Below are 27,621 nucleotides of genomic sequence, written 5' to 3'. Positions count from 1 at the left end.
CTTTAAGGGGTCGGGTCGTTCCTATGTAATTTTCGAAAAATTCAACAATTCTTATAATTTTTAAATTAAGTATTACATCCAACGTTATCATACATATTTTAAATTTATTTAGCCATTTAAAAAGTATACAAAATGATTGTTTTAGCAGTTTTAATGACTTCTTCCTCATTGCAATTTTGGTTCCAATAAATACAAATTAATTGCAACTAGCTAGCGTAGATGCTTGCTGCTCTCAAAGAGGGTCAAAACGAAAAAATCAAGTAGCTTTCTAATCCATAAAGTTATAGTTATCCCCGTATTTTTTGAAAAATGAAATAAAAACAAAAAAATTGATTTTTTTAGGTTACACAGGACAATAATCCTTTGCATAGCAAAACTCTAGAATTGCTTTAAACACAATTTCTGATATTTTTCTCGAATTTAATTTTGTGTAAAATTTAACCAGCTTCGTCGTGTCGTCGTCTAAAAAGTTAATTACCTGTCAGCTCTTACCCATAGTTTAAAGTATGATTTTGATTTCAGTTCCAATCATAAAGAAAACAGAGTGGAAAATCGTCTCTGCTCGAGATACTGCTCTACAGCCTATGGGGCTTTAAATCGGTCTTCGGACTCGGCAAACGGCCTCGCAGTCGAACGCGAGACGTCGCCGGAGCAGCGTCGTGGTTCGTGTGTCGCGATCTTTTTGTTCACGATTCTTAACCATATTCATTCCTTTTTGAAATTCCCAACGACGAATCTTTCGAAAATAATCCAACATTGATCGTGTGGAAAAGGATCGAAAAAAACACTAGGCATCGGAGCATATTTGCGCGGGAATACGTAGGAAGTAGGATCGCGTGCACGAGCATATCCGTCTGATATTCTCTTTCCTTTGATTCACGAGGACTATGTTTCTTCAGAGCAACATCTCGGCGATGCAACGACGGCCAGTGAGAGGCAGGATTTCTTTGAACCCCTTCTTAAGCGATAAAGATGCGTGACGCGCAGCAACAAGTCCTGGAAATACGTTGCCACCGTTTTCCCTATATTATCCTGTCCCGGTACCATTAATTGTTCCGTTACACACTAAAAGAGAGCAGTCGAGTAGCGTTCAGTGTAGTATAGTATAGTGTGCATCGACAAAAGTTTCGGTTGGCGTTCACGGTCAACCTGTTAGTCATGTGGGTACGGTAAAAATTGCACGGGCAGGAACTCTGGAAGAGCAATTTCTCGGAAATGGTAATAATGACATAATGAGACTTGCTCCTCGAGGCGAGTAAGGATTCACGATGCACTGACGGGTAGTTGGTTCGATTGTTACTTGTGGTGGTGTGATGTTTATTTGCCAGTTCTGCGAACGGTGCAACACGATAACAGCGTGCTCGAAAATGCGACGGTTTAACGATTTCGCCAACGAGACGTTGTAAGATTATTATCTTGGACTAGTGGAAAAAGTAATTGCTAGATCGTGACGAAACGTCGCTTTATGCATCATGCAGCGCTCTCGAGCCCTTTCTCGTGGATGGAAGGATAAGAAAATAAGTAAGTAAAATATCGTTATTACCAATTTTCTTTTTGTTGATTTTGAGATTAAGAACTGGATTATTTAGTTTTTTGAATATCTCGCTTGTTTGAAAGATCGTTAACCTTCCATGATGCTCAAAATACAAAGCATTTTGCGTCGCAAAAGGAATTGCGACTCGTTTCCTGAAAAATCGATCGCGTCCCGTGCGACCACTTCCCACAAAGATACAACGTATTTCACAACAGTTAGCAATTGCTGCTTCTTTGGACATCTTGAATATCTTGGCAACTGTTTCTTTTCGAATCGCTTTCACCGACTTAATAAAAACACGGTATCGATGCCGGCATGAATTTTAGCTAATATTTTTAGCACAAGGACGCCTGGTTTTTAAACTTTTCAACTCGCTGGTTAGTGCGTCCTTTTGCGTATATGTACATAATTCGAAATTACCGTCTCAGTTATGAGATTTTCCCTTTGTTTCGGCAAAGTGTCGATTACGAAACGCTTTGAGATAAATATTTGATTTGTATCACCGAGCGGATAGCCACGATGTTAATCCAGGTGGGATTTATACGTGGACAGTGAGAGATCGTATTAAAACAGAGTTGAATTACTTTTCCTTGAACAGAGGCGTGCACACGTCTGTGTTATCGGTTAAAGCGAGCTAATCTTCTTTCTTAAACGTTGATAAATTGTTTTCTGTCGACGGTGTTTTCTAACTTGCACGTGCGTGACAACGTTCACTCCCAACAAACCATTTCTGTAAACACACGGGTGTTTCACGAACAGGTTCGAGACAAATATAACCATCGGCGTGCTTTAATGCGAATTCCATTTTCCAGTAATCGAGGAATATAGGGAAAGTGTTTAATTAAAATAATATTCGTGCGTCAATCGCGTTCTTCCAAATAATGCGTGCGTTCTCTAGCTCCAATTCGACTATAAACACCAGTAATTAAAATTTTCATCGCTTTGAAGTTTGTCCTGTATGGGTACATCTCTTTTTTCGAAATAAATATTCAAATCGTAGCACATACGAGTGGGAAGAATTGTGGATATTCACTTTCTTCCATTTTTATTGCTATCCTCGCTAACAGATAAGAACCGAAAAGCGGAATTATTTTAAAGGCAATTATAAAAATATAATTCCGTTATTAACATCTTCACAATTTATTTATTGTTCTGTATACACCTATTGCTATTTTTTAACGTTCGCAGTTTCCTTGTATTTTAATTTCTATTAAAATATTTACCTTTTAGCCACCTTTTACTGTACAGTAGTAAACCTGTTTTATTCGTACAACTGTTTAGAATCTAGACGAAAATTCACCCAATGTTATTGAATACTGTTCGATTCTGGTTCGTATAATTAGTGGTAAACTGGTTAAATTTACATGTATTTCGTATATTTGTATCGCGTGTTTTATTACAACTAAGAAAAAGTTCACACATACCGGAGTGGGTTTGTGAAATAGAGGAGTAAGTTAAAATAAGAGATAGTGTTCTGAGAAGAAAAGTATACCTACCGGTTGTGGCACGCGGGAAGACAAAGGTCTCTGCGTTCGAACGCAAAACGCGTACCGATCGCGTTGCACAATGAAGCAAAAGCAGCAATTATTTCCTCGAGCTCCCCGTAAATGGGAAACTGACCAATGCGCAAGATTATTGCATTTACACATGATGCAACGTCGTCTAATTATTCGTTTGAACATGTGAACGCAGCCATCGGGCTTAACAGCGTGTCATGCATAACGATGGGTTAAGGATGATATGGGAACCTTCAGGAACTTATAACCAGTCAGTTCTCAAGCGATATCCGAACGTTTAAAACAGGAACTTGATCGGTATTTACATATTTAGGTACATATTTCACTTGCGTATTGGTTACAAGAACCATTTGAGATTACAGTGACGAGTCTTCAAGCTTTTATCACGTTATGTAATTACGTGTTTAGAAAATAAGATAAATAAATAGATAATAAGCTATAATTGCGATATGAATTAGAATTTTTAAGATGGCGCGGCATGAAGAAAACTGTTGGATGCTTGACAAATAAGGTCTTTCGTAAACCTATCTATCCATGTTTATTGCGACCATTTTCACGTTTTAAAACAAATACTAGATCGAATCATTTTCAAATTCGAATCGAATTCTTTCACGTTGTAACTAAAAAACTTCGCGTATCAATATGGACGAATAAAAAACTTCAGTTTTAACGATTCTCTCCTTTATCGAGAAGTACGGAATTTGAACTTTTTTGCTATCTCTATAGCGTTACATTGTATCGAATTTACGGGAAAAGGAACAATCGATAACTTTGCGAGACAATAGAACATTTTCACGTGTTTCGGATTTTTGTCCGTTGTATATGTTGGTTGTTGCAGATATATTTGATAATTGCGTATCTACGCGACAGGTCGTTGCGTTCACTGGCAATACTCAATCGATGGGGGGAGGGATGGCTGGGGATCATACAATTTACTGCAGTTTGTACAATTGATATCGTACAGGCCTGTGTTGTTCGATTGTACAACGTTTCCTCTTATCAAGCATGTTTAACATTTGAACGTTGAATGGGTGTGATCATCGAATTTGGAAGGGTTGATCGTTTAAATAGTGATGGAGAAATTTCAGCGTACAAACGTCCTTCCTTGAACTAAACGCAGCATCAACGATGTAGGTAGCATCACATAAATAAACGCAGTTCAAACTCATAAATACTAATAATAGCCAAAACCGACAAAAATTATATTCAGTCTAGTAAATTCCTTAGGCACATATACAGTGACACTATAAATTAACCATTTCTCAGATTATATTCACATCAATTAACACATTTGCACGTTCGTGAAGTATGCGTAAAATAAATCTGTTGTTTTTTGTGAGCATTGCACGTGCGAACAAATTTAAACAAAATCAAATAGTATACATTTAAAAAATTACTTGTAATTGAATCGTATGCCAAGTGGTTAATAAGTACACAATTCTGTAAATAAGATTGAGTGTCGTTGGCACTTTGCTTTAATATCGAAACTGCTATTAATTTTAAATCGACGACTTTAGTTTGATTTATGATTGTTATTAGTTGATTGAAACTGAAATTAAGCCGCGTTATTAATTTATAATCGCATCGTACCGGTTCCTCCGTTGATCGACAGAAACTGTTGCTTATATTACCAAAACGTTAGTTCCCAACGTTAATTTTATCAGCTTCTGTCGTATACATACAGGCAATAAACAAGTTTGCAGCTATTATAACAGGCCGTGTCGTTAAACCAGGAAACCTGTAATGAGAGCCACACGCGAGGATTTTGGAGGAGTCATGCCCGATTGGTCGAATGCCCGGGAATTAATCTGTTTCTGGTTTAGTATACAGGCTGTCCCACGCAACTGGGAAAAGCAATATCTCTAAAACGGTTAGAGATATAAAAAGTGTCATAAGAGAAAAGATAAAGTGTGTTCACATCCTGTTACTAAATAGTATTCCAGATATTCGACATCGTGTATTGGTTTAGAAATATGGAAAAATAAGTTTTGTTACGCTAGATCACCGATATGATGAACCATTGCGCGGCTTTACAAAAATTGAAAATCTAAGAATATTTCCGGGTTGGGGGGAGGGGTGGATGTTAAATTTGAAGCCCCATCGACCATTTTCAGTCGTTCCCTCGTTTAGGAATACCAAGATAATGCGAGTTCGGAGTCGTGTCAGGATCGATGTTCTAGTTAAAACTGTACACAGCATGTTAATGAATGTTAATGGAAGACTAACGGCGCAGGTGGATGTGGTTGGGGAAAACGGGCGAAAAGAGAACAAAGAGAGAGGAAACTATGCTGGCAAGTTGGATACGGCGGCCGAAGGAATAATCACGTAGATCCTCTAGAGGTGCATTCTTCCTGAAATTAGAGGAGAAATTTCACCCCGGAAGTTAGGTGCAAGTGCAACAACTTGTGTGTATATCGTGTTAACCGGGCCAGAAATTTAGTCGAAAGAATCGATGCGAAACTGGACCTTGTTACCGATTTACTTATATCGGTAGTGTTTTGCATCGCTATAAAATAAAGATTTCTATTCACGTTTCGGCCAAATGCAACATTGGAACGAAAGCCTCGACGATCTACCCATGTGGTTTATCGTGAGAAACTAATTACATCGGAGAATATGGAAGAACGATCGAAAGATCGTTGCATATTTGAAAGAAGAACGAAAAGACCTGCCCCTGATAGATTGTACAATACATAGCCCAGACCTTTTCGCCAGCTGTTTCTAATTATCGTTTATAAGTAGACTAGCATTATTCGGTATATCGGCATCAATCGAGTTGGTTTATTTTATAGTTGACGATAATTTTCATCCTTTATATTTTGACAGTGCTTTTTACAAGCAAAAATAAGACTGAAATGTCATGTAATGGAACGTTAAGAAGTTATAACAAGTATGAGAAATATGATAATGCAAAAATCTTTCTCTATCCCACGAAGAAAAGGCAGCTTCCTTTCTAGGGTATGGAAACGCCGCGAGGTCGGTTGGCTTTTCTTCCCATTTACATTGTACGGTTATAGTTTTTATTACGAGGCTGAAAAAGTCCTGCCCTGAACTGTTATCGAACAGGATCGATCCGAGGTAATCGTAGGATTCTGAATGTAATTCTAATGCATATTACGCGGCTCCTTTTCGCAGTTCTCTCTTCTATTTCGTGGCTTTTTCTTATTTTTCTTCAATCCGTATTATCAGAATTCATTGTTTAAAAGTTAATAAAAAAATATTTTATAACCCTGGCAGCATTAAATTTGATTAAAATTTTTAGCGTTCATTTTTCAGTTGTCTTTAGAAACAAAAAGTAATTTCTGTATGATTATATCAACGAGCAACTAACAGAAGATAAATATAATTAAAATCGCACTTTTTCAGAGTAAAATTTAAAATTTGTATAAAATTTGTTGTGCTTTCGGTGATATCTAGTAAATCCGTTCAAATAAAATACTCGAGCAATCGATGGAAGTAATCCGAACTTTGGACATAATACTGTAACAGTTTTTGCATTGTAGAATCACGACGTGAATAGCCTTGATATCATCCTGGACAATGCTGGACTGTGTAAACGAATTATTTCATTACCGGTCCAACATTTTAAATGCTTGAACGTGAACCGTTTATTCGAATAAAAATAGAGATTAACGAGTTTCGCTCGATTTATGGACCTCCACGCATGATTTTCGTTGAAAGTGCGAGGCAGAAGTTGCTCGCGAGTTCGTTCCAGAACACCGTGGGGCCAGATATAAATCAAATTGAACGAAATCCGGGTTTCACCGACCCAGCCATCGTCGGTAGTAATGTAAGCGGAAGAACAAGTCGGCTCGATTTCTTTTTCCACCTTGTCTAAATTTAGTCTACGAGCGTCCTTTAATTTAATTCGTTCTTCTTGACCCAAAAGCGTTTCCATCCTCGTGTAGCGGCCATCGTTGAACAGGTTATAGCGAACTAATTATTAATGGGCCGGCGAAGCGAGACGAAAATGATCATTGATGGGACATCCTCTTGTTAGTCGAAACGATTGCACAAAATCATATGCTTCGATCGTTGACTTTTGTTAATTCTTCCGCATAAATTTTCGACGAAGACGGTGTTAGGAGTTTACATTAGTCGCACCGAAACAATAAATTATCGAGTACACGAGTCGAAAATTAATTTTCCTCCAGGAACATATTCAATAGCGATTAGTAAATATTTCAAAATATCTTTATACGCGTATTTCAGTACGTAATCTTAACAGTAGAATCTCGAATATAGATAGGAAATTATTGTTTTACAACCACCTATTAATCAGTTTAACGATGGTATCTCTTGAACCATGATTTTTCGTAAAAAATACGAACAAGTATCGATTATGTACACGGTTTGGTCGAGGTGACGCAGGAAGACCTTGCATTCTATCTTTGATCACCTGATCCGATCGATTCTGCTTCGATATAGAATACATTATTAATATCGAATGTCAATGCGACGGTTCGATATCGAATGTCTTTCTGGTCGCGACAAATAGAAGGCTCGATTCCTTGATAATTTTTCTTACGAAGCTGTTTTTGCATATTTATTATACACAATATTATTGTCCTTAATGATTCCGGAACGAAGTCCACTAACGATGCAATCCGATAAGATTGTTCGAGGTGAAATACGATCAATAAATACGTCAAAGGTATCTAAGAAAAGATTACGTGGTATGAAACGTGGCAGTGACACTCTAGTCTGGAATGTACATATGTACGTATTAGGTAATTTCATAAGTTCTTGCCGAGTATTCTACTGGAATTTAAAGCGTAATTTCGAACCAGGATTAGGAAAGGTTTTGAAAATACTTGTTTCAAATCATTATACATATAAAAGGTGGTTTCTGGTCAAAACTGTTGCAAAGTAGGTAAACCTGTATACAATATTATAAGAATTTTCAAGCCGTACGTGCTAGATACACTCGAATTCCTGCTCGACGATGATCTTAACGTTAAGGTTTCGAATCTACACCGCAGCAGTTTTAAGAACGATCTACGGCGCAAAGCAGTTGACCACTTTACATAGAAAATGTTAGGGTTGTTGCGTTATGGTGAAAAATCAGTCCCGATCGATAGATAAATCAGGAAACCGATGAAACTTTTGCAGTACGTCAGAGGTTAAAGAATGTTTTAAATCTTGTTCGGTTGTCATACATTTTTCAACCGTATCTCGTAGATCAATTTTCACGTAGGTATTTTCTCTTTGACGATCGACTTGTTCCCAAATGGCATAGCTTTGTTTTTGCCGAAGAACACGTATATACCTACCTACACGTGTTTGCAGAAACTCTAGCGTGTAACTTGAAACCACCAAGGGAACTAATGTTTTGGATACTGAACATACGTCGCTCAAAATTCCGTTTCGGAGGGACACAAGTCTGTTTAACGGAACAACAATGTTGAACTTTTTGTCAACGATTCCTGAATTTTCTCGAGCGTTTGTTTCGTAGGCGAATGCAACTCGAGCGGAATAAATTATTCAATGCGCGTAGACCTATGGAGGAGTGGAGTGTGGGTAACAGCTTGAAAAGAAGACTGATCCAGCTATCCTCGAAATACATTGTAAAATTCATGCGACAGGAAACATGGAGGTGTATCTCGGTACCGTCGATATTCATAATGGTCTCGTAAGCTCTCGAACGCGTGAAATAAATTTCGAAAAGCAACGACTAGGGTTGGCGGCGAGCCTTCGGGGGGTTGGTTTCCACGTCGGTTGACGGGCGCGAAGAGTAGAGATCCTGCGACTTCATTTGTCTAAGTCGGACGAACCTGGGTAATGGATATACCGTATGCAATATCCATCTACCGAGCTCGCGAATATTTATGAAGCTTCAGCAAAGATGAACGAGAGAGATCGCTTTCTGAAACCTTTGTGTTCCTCTGTGTTTCATCGAGAGTACGTCAAAACGCTCTCTAGGGACGTTGTTTCGTCATGCCACGGTGATGTATTTCGCCTTCGGCGATGTCAGTCGATGACGCTTATCCGTTAGATCCGCGAGAATCCTGAACGAATAGGGTCAAGAAAAGTTTTTCGGTCGATGTAGTCGCTGAATAAAGCAACCAGGCTTCTGATAACCTACCTTTTAACGTTGCACTTTGCTGTTTGATGCTCGATGCACGTAAGTATTTTGGACAACATTTCTGTTAAAAGGATCAAAAGACGAGTGTGACTGGAGGAAATTACCTGAACGGAGCGCCGAAATAATACACCGGTGTTTATTTTGATATTCAATGTGTAGTACGTAGGTATATCGGTTTCAGTATGTAAGTTTGTTGGAATAATACCGGTATTGAAATCATAAAGTTCTTGATACGTGGATCACCAGAATCGCTTGAACGAATCGCAAGAAATACTACTATTTTCTTGGGGTATCTATGTGCATATATATATCTTTTTGATGCGAATGTGTTCGCGATTGGACGTGGTTCTTGACTACAGACTGACGTCTCTATTTATGTACTCTCGCGAACCCATCCTAAAAGCGGGTAAGTGCTGTCAGGGGGTTCGTGACTCCGTCAGGATAACCGATCTGTCGAAGCTCTGTCTTACACATATAAACTCATTCGAGCTGTCTCTGCGAACAGGAAAAACAAACAGGAAGCGTTTCTGTCGATATCAGATATATACGATTTAAGAAAATCTAGAGGATTCCGAGCTGTTAGATACAGAGAACGGTGACGGAACAGCGTGCTTCTTGGCGAACAATAAGCTCTCTTGCGTATCTCTTGATACGTGAAAGTTCAAAGAGCATCGTACGATTATACTCGGACTACCGACGAATATAAATAGCCAAGGAGATAAATAGTTCTTGAGCTAAACTTTTTGTAGATGTAGTATAAGCGAAAAGTTGAGAAAACTTTCAGAAAAGGTCAGAGACTCGGCGATTCTTCGCTACTGCGGTATTTAAACATTTGCGATGATGTTGCGTGGCTCGCATACGCCTCACTTTCGATATTAAAAATACTGAAGATTCTTCGTTTGTATCGAATTTAACCGCACTCGAAATAATAACGAGAAACGGTTTCTTCCGATCGTTCGTCTCTGTTTTTGGTTTTCGTGGTAACATTGCAATTACTATAACCGTGACACGAGCGAACGAACGTGTCACCGTTTTTCCCGTGACGCGACGGCGGAAAAAAGCGCGCAAGAAAAATGAAATCGGTTGTTGGACACCACTGCGAGTAGCGCGGCGTGCCGACCAAGTGCCTCTACCTGAAATGAAAACAGTAAAGAAGCCGTTATTAGATACTTTGGTGGTCTACCATTTCGAAACGTAAAAACGGATCTTATCGAGCCACGTGAAAATTACGGAAGACTTTTATCGCGTCAGGAAATAACATCTTGATTCCTAAAAGTTGATATTATCGACAATTTTAGCCAATCGAAAGCTAATCAACTTCTCTCGAAAACATTTTTTTCTCAGAACATCGTAATTACTTGCGAAAACCAGGAGAAGCTTAAAAAGTTACATCCTGTATTCGAATTTTATGAAAATTCCTGACCGTCGATAACAGAAAATGATCGATTTGGCGTGAAATGACTTCGTAGGTAATCGGTTTCGTAAAAAATTCAGGTTCTGTGACCCGGTCGTTCAATCTTTTTCTCACTCGCGTCGGAAAGGGATATCTTTCGAGCAAACAGTTCTAGGTTTTGCGACTCCCATTAACGGATAGCTCCCCTTCGAGGTAGTAGTTTAAATGGAAAATAAATTAAACGACAGCGAACAGTTTGTCGAGCAACGCTGATATTGCAACGATCTTCCATTTCTTCGAAAAGTTGTTCCTATCTGGACGAAATATCTCTTGAATTCCCGTGATCTCCTCGCTTACGTAACTCGAATATTTTCTCCGGTTTTCGCGTTTCAAGTTTCCCCTCGCTTATTGCGCGGCCGCGTAACATCGTGTCCTGTGCAATCGTAATTCGCAATCTCTTGTCAGCTGTTCTTCGCAAAAGGACACCTGGAATGTTCGCGTGACACTGAATCTCTACGTTTTCCAACGGCCACCCATCGAATTCCGTTAACGAACCGATCAATCCCTTGTGAAAAATTTGCTCGTTTTTACGCGAGAACGATGCTCTTAGGTCGATTCGTCTCCTCAGGAAAAAAACGTAACAATTAGCGGTTGCTTCGCGTGTTGACTTTAATGCAACTTTATCCTGAGAAATTTTTCTTTTTTACAACGTTTAATGACAGACATGTTTCACCGATCCCATTCAGCTAGGTCACTTTTGTATATTATATTTCAGCACCTTCGATTCAGGGTCAAGAACCGGAAGAAAACGTTACGATCGAAGAATAATTATTAACTAAGATGACGACAAGTATGAAAACATAGAGAGAATATAACGCTGTGGAGAGCAATTTATTGCGCCAGGAAGAAACGCGACGCGACCTGTCCAACTTTCTACACAGCGATTATTTATTATTGGCCTTATGGGCCAATCTGCTTATTGGAATCTCTACGAGACGACTCCACCGACCGAAATAAAACCAAGTTTCCCTGGCGTCGAGCAACGAAACGAACTTTTGCCTTTCGCCACCTTTTCCATTGTACCGAAAGAGCGCAGACGAGAAAAGTATCTCGCTAGAAAGTAACTGCTCTAATAAAGAATCAAACTTTTCGACACGTTCTCTTCTAGATAGTAACGAGCGCGAGCTGCTTCAAGGCATCAACTAAATATCCTTTTTTCTTCGGATACAGAAGCGCGTGTATGGACAAACTTCTCTCGCGAATTGATGCCGAGCAACTCTTTTATTTCACTGTTTTACGATGCGTTTCGGTGACCGACGAATCTGTTTCGCTTCGTAGGATACGCGAGGACGAACGAATAAAATTAAAAGTCGTGATATCGGATTGATGGCGTCGCGTTGCGCCGCAACCTCGAAAACAGACTCGTCAGTTTCTCTGTAACGTCTAATCTATCGTGCATCGATCACGATTGCGAAATTCGTTGAATATTTATGAAAGCAATCGCTTCGTTGGAATACATTGATGTCGATGCCCACGCGATGCCCGCCCGCGCCTTGCTCCTTTTCCACGAACGATTTAGTTGCGCGTACGATCTTAGATACTTGTATTTATCGCTACACGGTTCAATATAAACATAGAATAAATAAAGGGAAGGATTCCTTTCGAAAATCCCCTTCGCTTGCTTTGGTCGAACGCTTCTGCACAACGAATATGCTGTGTTCCGTTGTTAGCAAGTGTAATTTCAAAGGTAATGTTGTGCAAACGTTATTCACATTTAACACGTTCGCTGCCAGACCTCAAATTTCTCACATTTTTTCTACGAGATCAACATTTTCTTTTTAAATAACTAGATACTACTTTACTGAAAATTTCTAACTTCATCTAAATTCATGGACCCTATCTATATTCATTTTCTTTAACCATAAATTTTTTACTTTCTAAGTGAAAAGTTCTATTACTGCTTGACCACACCCATTAATTATGCATTGCGATTTTTTACGCGATGAATCGTGTATATTGTACTTACGCTAATTAAATAATATTCCAATAGCAATAGTCTAATCTATATACATATACATATATGTATAATATCGATATTTTCTATTTCGTTAGAAATTTTTGCCTGTCAGCCATATATGGGTGGCGTGACGATCAACGTGTTAACGCCAGATGTGGAGAATACGTGACTGGCAAAGAGCAATATCGCAAAAACCACCGGTTTACTAAAAATTGACGATCCGTGGTCGAGTTAAAAAATTCCATCGAAACGGGAGAAATTCAGTTATGAGCAGAGTTTCGGAAGAGCAGCCCTCGAGGTCGCGACGCGAGGCCTTCGGACGTTTCGAATCGAATACATATATAAAACTGTTCGAAGCCCCGTCCCGCGCAGCCAAAGCAGAAGTGCTTGTTATTTTTAGTAAGATACACGAATGAAATACATACGTTCCGTGAGCGTGTGCTTCATTTCCGGGGCCAAAGACGGACCCCTTCGTTCGCGACAAGTGGATTTATGTTTTTTAAATGGAATAAATAAATAATAATGTCCCATTTTAACAACTTTTTACAATCATCGATGCTGTCTCGATTAGATTTAATAATTTTTAAAAAACGGATAATCATATTCGGTTTCGTATTTGTACAGAAGGTTCTGCACGATTGCATCGCAATTTATTTAAACGAGTATAGGATTATCTATAAAATTAATATAAAATTTACAAAGTATATTCATGCTTTTTAAAGAGTTTTTAAAGAGTTTTAAATGCAGATAACTCGAAAAATACATTGAGTTTCCGACCCTCTTAATGTTATACTTGTGCAAAGAGGGTGTGTCGAAATCTACCGGTATAGAAAGTTACGGTTAAATCGGTGGCCCGAGGGTCTAGCACTCTCCTCGTAAGCAAGAGTTTCCATTGCGCTCTTTCCGATCGCACGAGACTTTTCGAGGCAGGAAAGTGCCAACGGACACTCGTTAAGGGATACGCGGGAGTACGCGATAAAAATTTCAATCTATAGGGGGAAAAAGTTGTCAAAACTTGGACGAAGAATGTTTATAACTGCCAATTAACTCGTTTGCCCTGGCTGCAGAAGGGGCGGCTGTATTTCCCGGCCATTTTCTTCTGTCGTCATCCCGAGGCCAGCGGTTTCCCGCCGGTTTTTCTACACGGAAAAAAAGGACCAATTCCTTTGCCTTTGTCACCGCGCGCTATTATGCACCGCCTCGAAACTCTGTCACGTGCAATTGCTTCGATAAACGCTTCCTTTATTAAAAAAGAATCCTCCTCTACTTTTGCACCATTCTCTCCGTTCTCTCAAAAAATAGCCTTTAATTATTTTCCAATGCATGCTGCTACCGATAGTAAATTATAAGGGGCGGTTTCGGGCTCACGAACAAATCTAAAATCAAAAAATGTAAATCTACTCTAGGAGTGTTCTACTTAAATATCTCCTCCGTTTGGATCACTTAATTCGAAAATTAAAATTAAACGAAAAATATTTGTCTTTCGAGGTCACAGATTTTAGAAACGAAGAGACAATGCGAAGGAACCTGTAAATATAAATAAACTGTTACACTGCAGACAGTAGTAAATTATTAGATAACTGTCGAGAAAATAACTGCGATTCAGACTTGGATCGGAATAGCACCGCGGTTCAAGAATAACAAGAATTCACGATTAATCACCGTGGCATTAAAAAACAGATGGACGCATCGATGAAAAAAAACACGTGTCTACCTCGTTGATGATTTTTACAAGTTGCAACCTTGACTCGAAATTTATGAATCACCTAATTTCTGGAAGAAAAAAGAAGGAACGGAACGATACGTCGAGGACGCGTTTTTCTTTTTTCGTCGTCGTATGTAATTTCGTAAGACAGTCTTTATCGACGGAACGCACGTTTGCCGCTCAACAACTCACTTTCTTCGGGTAGGTTATTATAGAAAACGAGAGAACGATATTTCAAGAGTAGGTCAAGTTTACCGATTCACATTTCCTTCCTGGCGTAACTACAGAAATATCATCAATTTTAAAGTTTAAACCACGTTTATTGCTAATCCAGTCGAATACCGATCTGGGTATCATATTGAAGGCGTTTTTTCTCTTCATCAAGTACATACATATGTATATTCATCTTGCTTCCTCTTGTTCTACTACTATTCGATTTTCTCAAGCAACGTTTGAGTTCGGTTCTATGAAAAATTATGATATTCTGCGCGCTTAACTTTCTCCGAAATGTTAGGGAAGTTAACCGTGGATTACACTGTACCGACTCGATGCTCGAGTATCGGAAGAGACGAGTGACGAGAGAGAGAGAGAGATAGAGGATGTAATCGAGGTGTCGTCGAGTAGCGAACGACACGAGACGCGCACAAATTACGTACGCCTGTGGCAATGAATCAAAGGAAGGCAGGCATATCCCGACGCTTTTCCTCGGGGCTATGCAACTCTCTCACGAATGAACCAAGTACCCGACGCCGAAGCAACGTTGATCCTTGGCACGATTTATCGTATCGATGGGAAGGGATCGTGAATTGGAGATTCGTAGGTAGTCTCTGCTCTCTTCTACGGCATTGTTTCTATCGAGGAAGGAAGGCCGAGAACGCGCCGTTATCGCGAACGATAACAAGCTTCGTTACAGAAAACGATGCGACCAGATATCGACGAAAGATCGTTGACACTCTAGACTAGCGTCCGTTTTAGGTAAAAGGTAGAACAAAGCCTCGCAATCAGTAGAAAATCGAAACGTGATTTTTACGGAAATAAATTCAGTTTCGTGCTTTCAAGGGAGAATCGATTACTGTTATTTAATCTGTGTATTATTCGCGGTACCGTAAAGTAAAGTTTACCTTTATACATACGTATATCTTATAATCTGACGATGAGTTGTATCGCTTGAATCGGCGGTCTAACTAAAAGATCCTCCCGTAAATAAATAAATGTTTTTTCAGATCACGAGAGAGAAGCAACGGCCTCGTTTCAAACGAAGGAAAGTAATGGCGAGTGATATTAGCTTCGGAAGAGAACAGATCGGTCTATTTACTCCGCTCGCGAGTTATTGCGCGCGATCAGTATCTCGATGTATCATGAACCGATTGAAGAACGGATCCCCGTATAGGAGGAAGTAGGCGATCCGTAACAAGATCGTAGACGAGTCTCGAGGTTTGCGGTCGAACGAACGGTCTAACTTGTAGCGTTACTATGACACTGACTTTCATATCGATTACGTAACAATTATTTCACGATTCCGAGCAAACTAGTTTCCTGTTCTAGAAACGAAAACAACGCGTCCTCGAACGAGAAATTCAAGACGTTCGATAACATCGCTCGTAGTCACGTTTCATTCCGCTCTCTTTGCGAACAACGAGCATCGTGTATCTCTAGCATCGTTGACTTGAAAAACTCCACCACGTTCTCCGTACTACTCTTTTTCACCAATTCCTTTTCTCCTTTCCTCCATCTTTGAATGATATAGGAATATCGGTTACATTTATTCATACGATCACTATCGTTACACATACAATGTGTGTTCCATACTACAACATTCCGTTAGAGTTATTACATATTCGCGCTACAATAACCGGAGTTCATAGGACTGGTAAGAATCTGGTTATATCGTTCGGATAATAAATGGATGAAAATGTCTAATGCCTTCAAAGACTAGCAGAATGCATACAACTTTAAATATTACATACATAAAGCTGCTGGAGTAAACAAAATGTTCGCTAATTTTTTAAACTGATATAATACATAAAATTTGAAGTGGCGGGAGGGGTCGTGAAGGAGGAATCGGGAGAATAACTAAAAGAAACGAAGAGGCTAAAGAGAGAGATGATTATTATTATTATTGAAACATTTATGGAACGATGGGAGTAATGAGTAATAGGATTGGTACAAACGGAAAGTTCGACTCAATACACATTTATGAAGCAACGGAAAATACGAAAGAACTTGTGCAAATGATTTTACAAGGATCCGGTAATATTGAAAAATTCTATAGTTTTAGGGGACTATTTGACATAGGAAGTCGTTGAAATTGTACAAATCCTTTAGTTAAAAGTCTGTCAAGATTCATCTACGCGCAATTCCAGCCCGTCGTTATGTCCGGATCAGAGTTCATTTCCGACGATTTTCTAACCAGTTTTCACTGCTCGTTCGAAATACCATCGACAAGATCTCCCGCGAGATTTTCCTTATCGCGGAAAAGGAAAATCCCATTATCAGAAACGCCTAGGGGTTTGGGGCAAACAGAAGAAAGAAGCCGAAGGAGGAAACAGCAGCATTAGGTCGGCGCAATATTCCGAGCTACTTGGACGGAAATAATGTGGAAACGGCAAATATTATTTTAACCGTCGATTTATAGAGTGGGCCCGTCACTCTGACGAGAACCAAGCATTGTTGCTTCCCCGGCTATTTTACGTTCGCACGTTCTCGCACCGTTTCCTCTCCAAACCCGCTAATTATAAACGCACGCGATTCGACTAGATCCGAGAATGTTTCGATTAAATCTGTTCAAATTTATCGACGCCCGAAACGCCAATCAATCGTCTCTGTCAAGATGTCCTCCGGTTATGAAACAATATAACAACCACACAGACGAAGAAAGGAGGAATTTTATCGTGCAAAAGTTCATGGCACGAGTTGTGTATCTAAAAACAGGAAAGAAACGAAAATCTACATACAGCACGTGCAATTTTCGATATATTGGAATAAGTAATTTCGATAACACTACCGTAACTATGATACGTTAAACATAGACAACAATGTCAAGATCGCATGCTGTGTTATACTACATTATTTATTCCTGACGGAAAAGTACGTCGACTGGGCTTGTAATTCTACGCGTGACGATTATTCGTATAAATTTTCGGTGTAAACAAATCGTGTGTGTATCTTCGAAAGAAAATATAAGCTTTTTTCGTAACTGTCACAAGATCAGTTCCTGCGTCTTAACGCGTAAAAACACTTGTTGATAGCAACTGTTCGGCGGACATCAGGGATTAGGAAAAGTAAATTGCGCTACGAGAGTGGGCCCTCCTACATATACATATGTATACAGTTTTGTACTCATTCAAAGTGGGGGAAAAACCTAAAACGTAACTTTTAAGGTAGCCGTTGTGTAAAAGGAAGGGCATTTAATTATGATACTTTATAGAGGAAGCTTGTAGAAATCGGAGTACCTCTTTTTCTTTTTCGTAGATGGTGTTCAGCTTGGAAATATTGTAATATAAATATTTGTTTAAAACAAATCAGAACGATGTTTCACGCTGTTTCGTAGATTTCTAGGAAACAACCCGGCAAATCTTGCTTCGTCTTTATTCGCCTCAGCACGATCCACTGCGTCGTTTTGGTCGTGAAATTGCGTCCTCCCAACAAAGGGCTCCTTCAAGGAGCGGCGAGTCTCCTTCTCGAGATGTTTTCGTTTCCGTCGCGGGACGCCCCGTTGCCCCGTTATTTTCGGCGGTTTTCTCCTCGAGCCGGTTTTATTTCCAGATGCATCGACGTGCACTTTGCCGCACGCTAAAATTGCACTCGCGTTTAACCGTCCAACTACTATCGCGGTCGGCGAAATTTTCATACTTTCATCAATCTTTTCTAACGTACAAAATGTTCGTCCATAAATGTCCAAGCAAATATCTCGTAAATGGTTCAAGTTGCAAAAGAGTTCGATAAGAGAAATTTACACGACTTTAATTCGACCGCAAGTGCGCGTAAATTATTTCTTTTATTCGTAATGTAAGGTTTATGTAAAATAAAAAGAACTTTTCCACAGTTTTATTTATCTATTGGAATATGTATGTATAACGCTAAACCCGCACTCTGATCGACACGCTCGCAGACTCTCTTTCTCTTTTCCACTTATACACTCACGCTCGCTACTCTTCAATTCGCTAACTTCGATTGCTTGCTCTCGCATTCCTCACCTTGTTTATACAGGGTGTTCGGCAACCCCTGGGAAAAATTTTAATGGGGGGTTCTAGAGGCTAAAATAAGACGAAAATCAAGAATACCAATTTGTTGATAGAGGGTTCGTTAAAAAATTATTAACAATTAAATTCAAAAATTTCAAATCGTTCTGGAAAAATTATTTTCGGTTGCGGGGGTCAATTACAATCATTTTCGGTCATTATACCCCCGAAATCCTACCCACTTTCCAGAAAAAAATTCGATTAAGTGCTGAAAGTTTTGGGTGAAAAAAAAGACTTTCGAATCGTCTTGGAAAAATTATTTTTAGTTGCAGCGGTCAATTGTAAGCATTTTTGGTCAATAGACACACCCCCGAAATTCTACTCAGTTTCGAGAAAAAAATTCCTTACCGAAAATATAATTTCTGGCCAGAAATGTCTGATCGAATTTTCATGCGAATCTTTAAAACGTCGTAACTTCTGAACGGATTGGACGATTTTAATGTTTAAAAAAGCAAACTACGCGTATTTTGATGGAGAATATGTACAAATCGTAAAAATATTCGAAAAGTTGGTTCTTGACCCCGTAAAATGAGAAAAACCCCATAAAAATGGTTCAATTTTCAAACAGCTATAACTCCTACAATTGTGAATATATTTCAATGAAACTTTTTTCCGAAGTAGAGCTCATGGGTACCTACAAAAAAGTATTAGACAACTTTTCTGTAAGGCGTCAAACAAAATTACTAAAAATGAAAAAGGAATTTTTAAGAAAAATCGACAGGGGGTAGGTGCCTAAATTTTTCGGCGAAAAAAAAATTTTCCAAATCGTTCTAAAAAAATTATTTTCGTTTGCGGGGGTCAATTTCAATCATTTTTGGTCATTACACATATCCTCGAATTCCTACGCACTTTCGAGAAAAAAATTCCTTACCTAAAATATAATTTTTGGCCAGAAATGTCTGCCAGAATTTTCATACGAATCTTTAAAACGTCATAACTTCTGAACGGATTGGACGATTTTAATGTTTAAAAAAGCAAATTACGCGTATTTTAGTGGAGAATATGTACAAATCGCAAAAATATTCGAAAAGTTGGTCCTTGACCTCGCAAAATGAGAAAAACCCCATAAAAATGGTCCAATTTTCAAACAGCTATAACTCCTACAATTGTGAATATATTTCAATGAAACTTTTTTCCGAAGTAGAGCTCATGGGTACCTACAAAAAAGTATTAGACAACTTTTCTGTAGGGCGTCAAACAAAGTTACTAAAAATGAAAAAGGAATTTTTAAGAAAAATCGACAGGGGGTAGGTGCCTAAATTTTTCGGTGAAAAAAAAATTTTTTTATTAATTCTAAAAAAATTATTTTCGGTTCAGGAGGTCAATTACAATCATTTTTGGTCATTATATATACCCCCGAAATCCTGCGCATTTTCGAGAAAAAAATTCAATACTGTTGAAACTGTAAACGTTAATAACTTTTTAACGAAGCCTCAGTCAAGAAATTAGTACTCTTGATTTTCGTCTTATTTTGGCCTTTAGAATCCCCCATTAAAATTTTTCCCAGGGGTAGCCGAACACCCTGTATATTGTTGTCCTACTGAATGTTCTCCTACCACCTATCCTATTTGGGACAATTTAAGTATATACAGTATACTAGATCTTACAGTAACCTTTCCGAACTACGAAACCCAACTTAATTTCTTTAAATGGGTAGGCATAATTTTTTTCATATTTAGTTAATAGAGGTCATTTGCAGTAAAAATGATATATCTTGTTAAAAATTGTACGAAACTATTATGCGATCCTTTCGTATTGCAAGTCGATCGTATTCGAGTTGCTGGTACGAGTTAAAGATCGATCGACATTTATACAGATTACGAATATTATATCAGAAACATTATTAGAGGATGATTTATACTTGACGAAATGTAACATATGATTATGTTCAATGAAAAACCGTTAAGTCATTTCATGTCAATAAGTTGGAATTATTTCGAAACAAAAGCAGATAAGTTCACGATAAGATGTTATCTACGAACAAACGGAGCGTTACCTCGATATCGTCATCAACGTGTATTATATTTTACGACCAAGTCGTTTTCGGTAAAAGACAATTTAAACTTTCTTCGTTTTAGCTCTCCTTTCGTTGCACTCTCGTCATTTGCACGAATCGTTAACTTTCATCCTTTGAAGCAGGGATTTGCAATAGGAGCCATATGCTCTCCTCAGATGGTCCACACCATATTTTTGTGTAATAAATATAAATCAGGAATAGAACAAGTTCCACAAATAACTGTTATACATGTAATGGTTTTGACTGAAATAATTTACGAAGAACCGAAACGATGTTTAGATTAAAAATCGATAAATATTCATTATACCCGAGAACCTTTCCCCATATTTTGTTAAAAAATATTTAGTACTTTTATCGAAATGTTGTTTTTGGGAGAAAAGAACCAGAAACTTATCTCATTGTTTTACATGCGATGGATATTTCTTTTCGTAAATTGCGAAAAACAAGAAAGTTCTAATAATTCTATAGACCTTTTCATCGTATTTCATTAAGCTTTAGAAACATGGTTTCAGGATTAGAATTTCGCACACGATGCAGAAAGTGTATCGAAAGTTCCAGCGAAGTCTGGCCACAGGAATAAAGTTGGCTTACGTTAGAGGGTATTGCTGCTGCCTCTGCAGTTCATCGGAGCTTGGTACAATAAACACGAACCGGTGTCTTCTTCCAGAACTTGCTAACTGCGTGTATTGAATGTATTATTGGCATATTATATACTTTCCTTCGGTAAATTTCATTGTTGGGAATCATCCGCTCGTTAAATTCGTCACGAGCGAAAACAGTCAGCAGTGTCCACAACGTAGTAAAAATCGATCGTATCGTACTTAATAATTCGTAATACGTTTATCCAAATCGTTGATTTTTCTTCGATAAACATAGCAAGTATGTCCCAATATCCATGGACAACGACGTTACATAATGCCAGCAGGTATTTCGACGCGTTAAAAAATTCAAACGTGGTACACGCGCGCGTTCCTCTCTTGGTTACTGTATCGAGAATGCCTCTCAGAAATTCTCTCGTCATTGTTCACGCCCTAAAGGGGATCGTAGCTAGGCCAACATGGAATAATGTATCGAAACCTAGCAGCTCGCGTCTCATCCTTCTACTCCCAGAATCGCAGCGAGTTTCGTAATTTTCGTTACGAAAGATATCGAACTGCTCGGGAACGATTGTTTCGATTCTTATAAAATCTACGCTCGTTGAGTAATTGCCAAGAGTTTAAAATGTAAAAGTGAAAGTTGGAAGGAACCGATTGCTACTATTAAGAGACCAGATATTGAGACGGAAGCCATAAACTAAACGCGACGCGGTGGAAAAGGGAAAAATCGACCGTTCCCGCCCGCGACCGTACCACCTATTCTTCTCACCGTTTAGGTTTTTAAGGGTCCGTCTACATAGTAGTAGGATTTACATATGGATAGGATATTACTGGATAAATAAATTAGGGATATTTTTAATACACAGATGAGATCCGGACGTGTGCCAGAAAAACGAACGAACGAATTCTCATGGTCGAAGGATCGTTCGTTGTGACGTTGTTTCTATAATTTTCGAGAGCTCGTTGACTCTCGAGAACCTGTCTGTCAGCCTCTTGAAACGTACGCGAACCTCGAACTCTCAGCGAGAACATTTATTTTATTTGTTGCAGACACGAGTATGTTTCTGGTTAACGGAATTGTGATGTTGGGCTTCGTTGTGGCCACCGTGCCGGACGCGATGGTACACGGATCTTCCGGACCGATGCTGGTAATGGACCAGGATATCCCCTCGAGGACTTGTCGGTACAGCAGAGTACGCTCAATGATTCAAGTCCGCTGTGTTAATTTGGGTTTAGAAGAAATTCCTTCCACTTTGAAGTCGGATATTCAGGTAAAATACAGTAAAATACATCGTTAGGTGAGACTTAACCTGTCGAGGTCACCAAGAAACTACTCCGCCATACACCATTAGGCTGTTCTGTCTCTCCTCCATTCGTACTTAAAGTTTTTGCGATCTATAATCTTGATATATCAGTGATCTATTTCGCGATAGTAAGTCTAATCGATAGCTTCTAGAAATAGAAACGCGACGGAACAATAAAATTAATCGTTTCTGAAACCGATTCTCTATTAGACTCGGGGAGACTTATAGCGGTAAATATCTATCGGTTGTACTATTAGAACCCCGAAACATAATCGTACAGTTAACATCGCACACGATTAATTTAAGAGTTTTCCTATAGATTCTCGATGCGTCGGTGAACAGAGTGCGAGAGTTAACAAACAACAGCTTGGCTCCGTACAAGAACCTTGCGTATCTCGATCTCAGCGACAATTTCCTACAGAACATTCAACAGGGAGCATTCGATAATCTACAGTACTTGGAAGTGTTGGATCTGTCGAAGAGCGGCTGCGACGATCTGCCGAGCAGCTTATTCCAGTTGCCCTATCTGCGTAAGGTGTTCCTGTACCATAACAAGCTGACCGACAATCTGTTCAGACACACGGATGTCAAGTCGCCATTGAATTTTCTGCAATTGTCCAAGAACAGACTTTGCAGGATTCCCCAGATGGGCCCTCTACCCACGCTGGAGCATCTAAATGTTTCCGAAAATTTAATCGGCTCGGTAACGCCCGAGGACCTGGCTCCGTTCTGCACTCTGAAGGTCTTAGACCTGTCCAAGAACCCGATCAAGTTCAACGCGAGCAATTGCGAATGCCAAACGTTCAACTCGTGGCTAACGGCTCGCGAAATTCAGGTGTATCCTGTGTTCAACTGCACGGAAGAGCTGCAACGGGGATGCTCCTTGAAATCAGAGTTCAGAAATAAAACCGTAGAGCGGTACGAACGATGCTTGGACGTCTTGCAGCTGCGGATCGAGACCGAAAAGGCCAGAAGCACGTGGATTCTAGTAGCTTGCTGCATCTCCGCGTTTCTCGTCTGTTTGTTCCTTGGTCTGTTCTGCGTGCACAAGAGAAACAAACGGAGGAAAAAGAAGTTGAAAGAGGAGCAAAGACTAAACGCCAACAACGCCAACACCGAACTGCTCAACAGCAATTTAAACCAGCTTGAAAATACCTGAACGCGGATAGGCACCTTTGCGACATCAGGTATATGGTAGGGATTACTTTATTTATTTTAGAATAGCTAACTCTTTTGCCGCCACATACAGGGTGTTCGACCACCCCTTGGACAAAGTTTTAATGGGAGAGTAGAGGCCAAAATAAAACGAAAATCAAGAACATCAATTTCTCGACTGAGGTTTCGTTAAAAAGTTATTCAAAAATTAAATTTAAAAATTTCAAATCATTCTGGAAAAATTGTTTTCGGCTGCGGGAGTCAGTTACAATCATTTTTTATCAATAGACCTACCCCCGAAATCCTACGCACATTCGAGAAAAAAATTCAGTACAGGCGGAACTTTAAACGTTAATAACTTTTTAACGAAGCCTCCATCAATAAATTGGTATTCTTGATTTTAGTCCTATTTTGACCTCTAGAATCTCCCATTACAATTTTTCTCAGGGGTGGCCTAACACCCTGTATAGTATACACAGATATTGCTATTGAGGTGAAATTAAGCTCTTAAGCGATGATTCTCTTTTTAGGTGTAAAGCTGATTCAACTTGGAGTAAACTTATAGAAGACCGTGCCAATTTCTTCTCCTCTGTACAGTATGGTGAAAAAAAGAAAGAAAGAGAAGCAGTGTTAAATAAAATAAAATTGCACTTGCAGACTCAAATACACATGTATCCAACGAAGATATTTAAGCGATGTCGGATTACGATTATGGCCTATCTTTATCCGCGATTACGCGAATATTCAATCGAAAACCGAGATTTATCGGCCTTTACTATTGTCGTGTACGCAGGTTCCTTGATGTTCAACATTAATTTTAACCGCGCTGTCATCCACGATCGTGCTATTTTATATAATCATAAATCGAACATCGACTCGGAGCGTACCATTTAACACAGATTGTCCACTAGAAACGAGCCATCTTAATATCTTTAATATTTTTACTTTAAAACAGCCGTCGTTGCTATACGTGTTCCCCTTGAAGCTATACAACTTTGGTAAGCAATATTTCTTTCTGTTATTTAAAATAATGAAAAAATAAAGTTGGTTCGTTTCTAACAAGACATCAAATTAAAATTTTGTGTTACACGGATAAAGTGGGATTCAAGAACTAAATAACCACGATTCGATCAAATTTTGTTCCTCGTGATCGAAACAACACCACGTATCTATTTATATTCCTTCCTTTTTACATTAAACGAAACCACTTTGTAAAATATACATATATGTACACTTATACATATAGATGCACGCACATGTATGTATGTATTAATTATTATCGTATTTATTTCTATTTGATAAGAGAACGTTCAATGTTATTTTTTTGTTTATTTTTGCATATAATTCTTCATGCAACAAGATTTTTCTATTTAACTAAGAGTATGTAGGAATCATTTTATTTGAAAGAGCAAATTAAACGCAACGTTTATGATTTCATGCGAAGTATGCTAACTGCTATCAGTTCGTTTGCAATACGATTTGAAATTCTATGAAATTTTGTCGAGTATGCGCCATGCGAGACAATGAAATCTGAGACAAAAATGGACGAATTATCGCGACGGAATGTAAGAAACATCAAGTGTCGGAAAATCAAAATACTAGTTCCTAATATTTGTAATATCTTTATCATACTTAATCATGGTGTGTACTTAACTAAATGTGTACTTAAAAACCGGGCCAATTTTTTTTTTTAAATTAAGGTTGACACTACGATTCGTGGTTTAGTATGCGCAGTATACGAAAATAGTTAAAACTGAAAAATATCTATTTGAAACAGCGCTGTTCAGGCTTTCATACACAACAATGATAGGTGCAGGTATACTCCACTATCAATTATCGATTTCACGAATGAAAACATGAGAATCAACGTAGTACGTTTTAATATTTTTAATTCAGCTGGATTCAACGACGAATATAATTAATTGTATATTATAATATACATGTAAACATTCCAAATATCATGTTTCAATCCAAGTTACTTGCGTCAAAAATTGCTCTTTAAGAGCTAAAAACAAAGAGTTCAAACATTAAGTTAAAGATAGCAAATTCTCGATGAACATTGCCCATTTGTACGATCCATGATCTATCGACCGATAGAAAACTCTTCGTATGCGCGCACGATCTGTACTTAATTTATGTTCCAATACAGTTGTAATTCGATCGTCTTTCTTACTGTTAATTTTTAATACTTTATATCGGATGTAACTGTATACGTTGCACAAAAATATTATCGAATGTTTGATGAATTTCATAAAATAAACCTTCGATCCAATCGTCCTTTCTTTTACTGAAATACCCGAAGCTATTTCATAATGAAGAAACAAAAATATTAAATAATATTATCAAAAGGAAATAGAGAAACTGATGAGAAAAATGGAAAGTGAATATATGAGTGAAGCGAAACGATAAAAATTATATGCATCATTAATCGTTCATAGAATGTTTGTTATTTACACCGGACTCATACACGTGTATCCAAAAATGCCACGTTGGATTGTGTTTTTCAACTGTAGTTTAACGATTTTGTATTTATTGTTTACTGCAAATATATTTATTTAAACTTATTGTAATTTGTAAGTTAAATTTGTAACTGAACTCGTTAATTTTAAGAAATCAATTAATAATAATTGCTGAATAGCATAAATATTTATTATGTATATATGTATGTACAAGAAATTGCACAATGATGACAAAACGAATGCTTCTAGAAGCGTAATTTAAAAATGAACAAAAATTATTATAAACAAGAAAATAAGAAAAACTTGATATTACAATAAATTTATTATAATTTATAGAATTAGCTACGTTTAAGGAAAAACCATCAGTACTAACTGTCCTTTGCTCCTTCCATGTACGCGTACTCGATTTTGCACGCGAGAGTATTTAAAGGGACAACTAAAATTTTTTGAAATATCTAACCTACATATAACACGTCGCACGAAATGCTAGCAAATAATGTTCTATTGATATCTCCTTGAAATAAAAAAATTCACATGTATCATCAATTGGAAAAATACATTATTTCTTATTAACCATAATTCATTGTGTTTTGACAATCAATTTTAGTACATGGACTTTGTGAGTGAAAAGTACATAATTAATAGAAACAGTTATTAGTCAGATTTTTCTAAATGTTTTTTAATATACTTTTTCAATGTAATTACGAGTCATTTTTTGGACCACAATACTGGAATAATAATAATAATTAAATTGTTGTTATATGCAAACAGTAATATACAAACAATAACAAACAATTTTGTATAAGTGATCTCCAACCATCAGTGGACACACAATATGTATTCATTATACGATTAAATACTGTAACAAATGCTGTATGGTTTTATATTTTACAGTATTGTAATGAATAGTGTAATTATTCCATGTGTAACCATTTTTAATAGTTTTCATATATTATATTTTGACTGACTAATGTATTTTCCACACTCAAATATATTAAATGTATATGTCATTTAATTAAAAACGTTTAAGGTGTAACTTAATAAATAGAGGATAATCTTTATATTAACAAGTTATTTTAATTTCTAAATGTTATTAAGAGAATATTACGATTTTACATCCGTTCATGTAACTTATCTCGCGTAAATTAGGGTTGAACTGTTAGATAATGGAAGGGATTAAAATTCATTTTTGAATCTGTTGGTAATGTTGCGAATGACACGAAAATGGTAATGGGGTTTCGAGACCCCATAAAAATGGGCCGAAAAAATACATTGGGTGAAAGATTTACTCGTATACCTTATCTCTGACAAAACTCTAGAATCCTTGATGAATCAATGAGAATCAAAACTAACCTAGCGAAGAAGCTCTATATTTATGATGACCTATGCAAAGCGGATCGCAGCCAATTTGCTAATATTATTTAGTTTTTAATTAATAATTGCATTACCCAGCTAAGAGTGATACGATTATTAATTAAACGGTAAATAATATTACCCAGGTCTCACCACGAGGAGGTTGCTGCGAGTGGAGACCCAAAGGGAGATAGATTGAATCAAAGTTCCATCGAACTATGTTCCATCAATCCTACCAATAATTG

General features: G+C 38.0%; 1 protein-coding gene across 3 annotated transcripts; it reads left to right on the top strand.

Moving 5' to 3' along the window:
* Positions 1 to 630: 630 nt before the first annotated feature.
* Lapsyn (Leucine-rich repeat activity-regulated protein at synapses) lies at positions 631 to 27,538 on the top strand. 3 transcript variants are annotated; one of them, XM_076777439.1, is made up of 5 exons: positions 631 to 826; positions 900 to 1,521; positions 22,156 to 22,376; positions 22,729 to 23,603; positions 24,095 to 27,537. In XM_076777439.1, the coding sequence occupies exons 2-4, from the start codon at positions 1,473 to 1,475 to the stop codon at positions 23,566 to 23,568; spliced, it is 1,110 nt and encodes a 369-aa protein (XP_076633554.1). In that variant the 5' UTR covers positions 631 to 826; positions 900 to 1,472; the 3' UTR covers positions 23,569 to 23,603; positions 24,095 to 27,537. The 3 variants fall into 3 exon arrangements, with proteins under 3 accessions (XP_076633554.1, XP_076633555.1, XP_076633553.1); XM_076777440.1 differs by having other exon boundaries at positions 631 to 1,521; positions 22,729 to 23,596; positions 24,095 to 27,538; XM_076777438.1 differs by having other exon boundaries at positions 631 to 1,521.
* The last annotated feature ends 83 nt before the right edge of the window (positions 27,539 to 27,621 follow it).

The sequence above is a fragment of the Colletes latitarsis genome, chromosome 11 (genome assembly GCF_051014445.1).
Source record: "Colletes latitarsis isolate SP2378_abdomen chromosome 11, iyColLati1, whole genome shotgun sequence".
Taxonomy (NCBI): domain Eukaryota; kingdom Metazoa; phylum Arthropoda; class Insecta; order Hymenoptera; family Colletidae; genus Colletes; species Colletes latitarsis.
This window is presented reverse-complemented; position numbering and strand designations above follow the sequence as displayed.

Excerpts from the sequence above, each read along its gene's own strand:
- Lapsyn (XM_076777440.1), top strand. The coding sequence starts at position 1,473 with ATGCAGCGCTCTCGAGCCCTTTCTCGTGGATGGAAGGATAAGAAAATA. Across the intron at positions 1,522-22,155 it reads ATGGAAGGATAAGAAAATAA|ACACGAGTATGTTTCTGGTT; the intron begins GTAAGTAAAATA and ends TATTTGTTGCAG. Across the intron at positions 22,377-22,728 it reads CTTTGAAGTCGGATATTCAG|ATTCTCGATGCGTCGGTGAA; the intron begins GTAAAATACAGT and ends GTTTTCCTATAG.